Genomic DNA, 5,264 nt, shown 5'->3' with positions numbered 1-5,264 from the left:
TAGTGGTGGATTATTTGGTGCAGCTGCTCACTACCGTGTTTGAGAAGTGCACTCGTCCTTCCCTTTACCGCTTTTTAGATTTACCGGTTTTCAGCTCACGTATAGCGTTCTTAACCTCGACCAGTGTTGGTGGATCAACAGTTAGTCCGTCATTTTCAATCCTGTTTCTAGGTACGCTTTCACTTCCGCCATTCAACAAGACCTCGAAATGCCTTTTCCACCTACCCCAAAACAGCGTTTGTCATGAGATAGCACAACAGCGACGAATTGAGGTAAAGTGCTTTGCAACCGGGAGCAGCTAATTGAATTAGTTAAGACGACTTTTTCGCAATGCTCGAATCCCGAACGGCGATATTGTATACAAAATTGACATATTTCACAGTCATGTAGTTATATGACACAACAGAAATTTTGGGATAGATAATTTAATAGGATATACGAATTTCACGCTCTAACACATGTTACAATTATTATTTTTCGTCGCGATCGCAAAACATTTCCCCAAGTAACAAAGGAAGAAAAGACAAGTACAATCAATGTCATTTGCAGAGCAGCCGGATAAAAGATTAAATACGTGGGCCAACATCGCAGGCAGAGCAGGACTATTTAAAAGGGTAAAGCTTCATTCACTTCTGTTCAGTAATGCGATAGTGAGCTCAGTCGAATGTAGGATTGAACGGATCCACACAAATCTGGTTCAATTTGGGGATGGAAATCAAAAGAGCATCCCTCTGGCTTGGAGGACTGCTTCAGTTGATCCTGTTATTATACTGTCAACCGACGGCACAGGCTGCCTCAGGTGGAATTAATTTGTTTAAAGGTGCTAGTTTTTCAGTGTATGTGAATGTTTCCGTTGTTTAATAACAATGCGTGCAATATTACTTCTGCAGATATGCTTCGCGGGAAGGTAGATGAAGACGAATGCCCGGCAATGTTGAGCGCTGATGATATCGGAGAAACAAAATTCTGTATGTAATAAGCCAAGCTTTAAAAAAAACGAGAAATATTAAGTGATTTTGACATGGTTTAATGCTGAACCTCCAAAATGTTTTTCGTGAATCTCATATCGAGTATTGTAAAAGTGCTATAGAGGGGAGTGTGGGGATAGATGAACTACGGGGATAAGTTCACCGTTATGGATATTAGATCAAATTGTAGTAATTTTTGTGCACACCTTATACGGGTCGTTAGATCTACCCACGACCTTACCTTACATACATTTACGATTGCATCGAATGGCAACAAAAAATCGAGATTTTTTATTTAAATGGGGATATATGACTATAAATATTTGTTACTTTGAAGTTTATGCTAGAGCATGAAAATTGGGTGATATTTTGCGCATAGAAAACAGCAAACAAAGAAACAATTTTTTCATATTAAACGCGTTTATATAATAATCAGAAGAATAATTAAATTCCCCGCGGCGATACTTGACCTATTTGACATGCACATGTAAAATACTAATAATTGCCACATGCCACATTACTTCTCATTTTTGAATGGTTTTACATATACTATAGTATGTGTATAGAGAACAGAGCTGAGAATACGCCATCGCGAAAGTCTAAAATATATTGAAAATGATTAAAAAGTGGCCCATCTGTCTCCACTCTCCCCTACCTATGTGCTACTAACCGTTATGTATCCAACAAAAAAAAACACCCTTAACAGGCCAACGTGGGTACCCACAAATTGAAATGCTCATAACTATGTCTTCCTTTACCCGATTTGGACACTTTTAGATTTTTTGGATTCAGGAACTCGTTCACTTTTCGATTTATAAAATTGAACCAGATGAATTGATCTGGTGCTTAGTAATCCGGGTTTTCCGGGGTAATGTTCCAGTACTAGGGCATGATTTGTAAATTTTAATAATGTCCTAGCAATATGAGTATCGCAAATCTTCAAATTGTCTCGGAAGCCTGTTATTTATTGTTACGGGACCCTATGGCGATCTAAAAAATGGAATTGGAATGGAATGGCCACTCACGGCCCCACGGGAACCTGCTCCGGAATGTCCGTTCCGGGGTCAAATCACCAAATGGTTCCAAAACCACGAGATGCAATTCCAAGAATTTTGATACCCATTTTTCTAGTATTCCATTGAAGTTCACAAATAGTATCCCAGTACTGGAACCTGCTTCCGGAAATCCGGATTCCCGGGAACCGAATGAAGTAACCCGATTGATTTTTACCAAGTCCAAAAGCGAATGAGTTCCCGAATTCAATACACCCAAAAGCATCAAAATCGGTTGGAAATTACCTTAGTTATTGGCATTTCAGTTTTGTGGGTACCCGGGTACCCACGTCGACCTGCTACGTAGTAAAAAAATCAGGAGCAATTCCTACCTACCCCCTTACTATATCAACAATATTATTAATTCAAAAGCTTGATTTAGTGAAGTTCCAAGATGTCACAAAGTTTCAATTTCCAGATATAGATAAAACATAGGAATTTCATTAATTGAAACCTAAAAAGGTACCCGGGTACCGCGTCGGATACATAACGGCTAAGCAAGGACAAATGCTGTTCGCAATGTTGTGATGTTGTTGACGAGTTACCGTTGTATTTATAAAAAAAAATAGATCTAGAACACGGGGTTCCCAATGCGACGATTTAACCCTCTGTTCTAAATATTGTTTTCCAGATTTTGTTATTGTTTATCATTTGTATGGTACATAGCATTTTTTCTCCTGTCAATCGTCGCACAGACTTCAGCGTTCTATTCGTGTTTCAAATTATCTAAATGTAGAAACAGAATAGTCGATCTGTTCTCAATCTGTTCCAAAATAGTGCTCCAAACGTTCCTACTGCGTCCCGATCAGAAATACACAACAAAAAGATTTCAAAATTATGTCTAGCGTTGTTACTTGTTATAATTTTCTGTTATTTGAACTACTAACGAGACCTGATTTCTAACACATCTTACTACGAAAATTGCATTTTGTTATAATTTTGTTATTGTATTCTGATCGGAATACTACCCAGTCAAACCCATTCCGGAATCGGTTCGGAATTCTCATTGGATTCAGTATGGATTCCAACTCAAACCACATAACCGGACTCGGAATCGGTTATTGCATTTGAGCTGGAATCCATTCGGGATTCCGAATTTATTTCACAATAATTTGACCTGGTAGAGCTGGGGCCACATTAAGGCTAGTTTACAGTTCGGGAAACATGTCACAGGATTTGGGTTCCTGTGTATTTTAAATGGAACTAGGGATTTCAAATCCCGTGGCGGGAAATGAGTCTACACAAAAATGACAGTTCTCATGAAGTGTAAACCCAACCTTGGGAAACATCACGGGATTTTATAGCTCTCCACACAAAAATCCGGCCGGGAACAATTCAAAATAAATTGTTTCCAACGGGGAAATTTGTATTTTTATTAGGCTTGATATTTAGTGCTATTTTGACACAGTTGGTATTTTTTAGAAGCAACAGAACTTGTGTTTTGACAGTTAGGAGAGATTCCAGCGGAAAACTTTCCTTGATCAAATACCGGCACAAATCCCGTGCGAAATCCCATGACCCATTTTCCAAACTGTAAACAAGCCTTTATGCATCCAAGTCGAAACATTATTGTCATACAAACTAGTATACAAAAAACACTTTTTGTTTCGAGATGCGGAATGTCTCCCCTGAATCTCAGCATTGCGATCGATCTGTTTTTGTCGGAATTTAGTAGAATGGAACAGCACATATATCAGCATTGTGAACTGCCTAACATGTTTAATTTATATAGGGGAAACTACATGAAGCCATAATCTGAAGGTTAAATTATAAATTCTACTTATTAGTTAATGCCTTGCTCGCAAATTGTGTACAAACCGTGATTTGAGGTGGTACATATAAATTTTCAAATCCAACTAAAAAGCATCTGAATGTCAAAATCTTATGTCAAATTTGCTTTGACAATCAATCTGACAATTATTAGAGATCTGAATAGATTCACTTCTAATGTCTCATTTGGAGAGTTTCTGACATCTGTCAGTCGGTCCAACTAACGAATTAAATTCGTTAGTTGGACAGAGGTGTGGCCCAACCAGCGAATCACGACTGTACATTAGTGACAAGCAAAAAAAAAGCCCGATCGGCCCAGCCATGAATCGATTGCCAGACGCATCAGGAATGTCTGCTCCAAATTCGAACAAAGTCGTAGCTACCGGACAAACATGTTTGAAGTTTGTGTGCCATTTTCGACCTTTTACATGGAGAAACACCATTAGCTCGCATTTTCACCGCTAGGTGACACTGTTTACATGTGAATTATCATGTGAAAACAAGAACCATAATTGGATTGCCTCCAACTTTGTCGAAGGCTAAGGCTCAATCCATCTTTGTTTGGAGTAGTTATAAAACTTTTAGTTATGCTTGAGTTAGTTTCGTATGGAGTGTAACAGCTATTTGTATTGAAGCCTGCATCGTTGTCTTCTAAAAGAGATGAAATAATTTTACTCTGCCTTGTTGTATCAAAGAAAAGAAAGAAAATAATCTTACTTTTCCCATCCATCTAGTTTTGTGCAGGGCACCAGCATCTTCTTTCTCGGATCTGAACCTGAATGGCTTTTACGAAAAGCGTACCGTCAACAAATATAAAAGTAAGTATAGTTTACTCGGGTATCGTCAGAAAAGATGTCACAGTTTACGGGGCCATAACACTTTCTGTCAGTCAGGTGATTACAGTGATAGACAATAATTTAGCTACAGACATTGATTTCGTAGCATTCATTGTCACAGTTTCATTCATCAGTTTTCAAAAAATACATTCCACCAGCTCTAATCGTACTTTGCCCAACTTCTTCACAGATATGATGATCAACAAAGACGCGATAGAAGCACTGGCTGAAGAACCGGAACAAAGCAAGGAAGCTTCTAGATTCTTGTTCCCACGAGTTGCACCGAAACGAACACCTGGAGCGATTCTCAGCTGGGCAATCCCGGCAGCGAATCGAGTGTAAGTTAAATTAGATATTTAGTTGAAACTGTGATGCATAGGTATTGTTTATCACGTAGAAGTGAATACTATTGCCTATTGTTGTCTACCTGTACAGGGTACGAATATGGTGTAATTTCAGAGTGTAAACTTCTGTCTTCCGGAGAAATATTACTGATGTAACGATTTTGACATTGAAAATGTCTTACTCCACTATCTGGGGCTAGGTGTAATCCCAAAATCTAAATTATTCGCTATGTAACAAAACTATGTAAGGTTTGCACGCTTATAAATCCGCTATTACTAGATAGAATTTAATGA

General features: G+C 38.4%; 1 protein-coding gene across 1 annotated transcript; it reads left to right on the top strand.

The window, feature by feature from the left end:
- The first annotated feature begins 625 nt into the window (after positions 1 to 625).
- On the top strand, positions 626 to 4,992 carry LOC131676836 (uncharacterized). The gene is made up of 4 exons (XM_058956186.1): positions 626 to 820; positions 891 to 968; positions 4,525 to 4,608; positions 4,817 to 4,992. Exons 1-4 carry the CDS (start codon positions 709 to 711, stop codon positions 4,966 to 4,968), a joined length of 426 nt encoding a protein of 141 aa, XP_058812169.1. The 5' UTR covers positions 626 to 708; the 3' UTR covers positions 4,969 to 4,992.
- Positions 4,993 to 5,264: the final 272 nt, after the last annotated feature.

The sequence above is a fragment of the Topomyia yanbarensis genome, chromosome 1 (genome assembly GCF_030247195.1).
Source record: "Topomyia yanbarensis strain Yona2022 chromosome 1, ASM3024719v1, whole genome shotgun sequence".
In the NCBI taxonomy this organism is placed as follows: Eukaryota; Metazoa; Arthropoda; class Insecta; order Diptera; family Culicidae; genus Topomyia; species Topomyia yanbarensis.
This window is presented reverse-complemented; position numbering and strand designations above follow the sequence as displayed.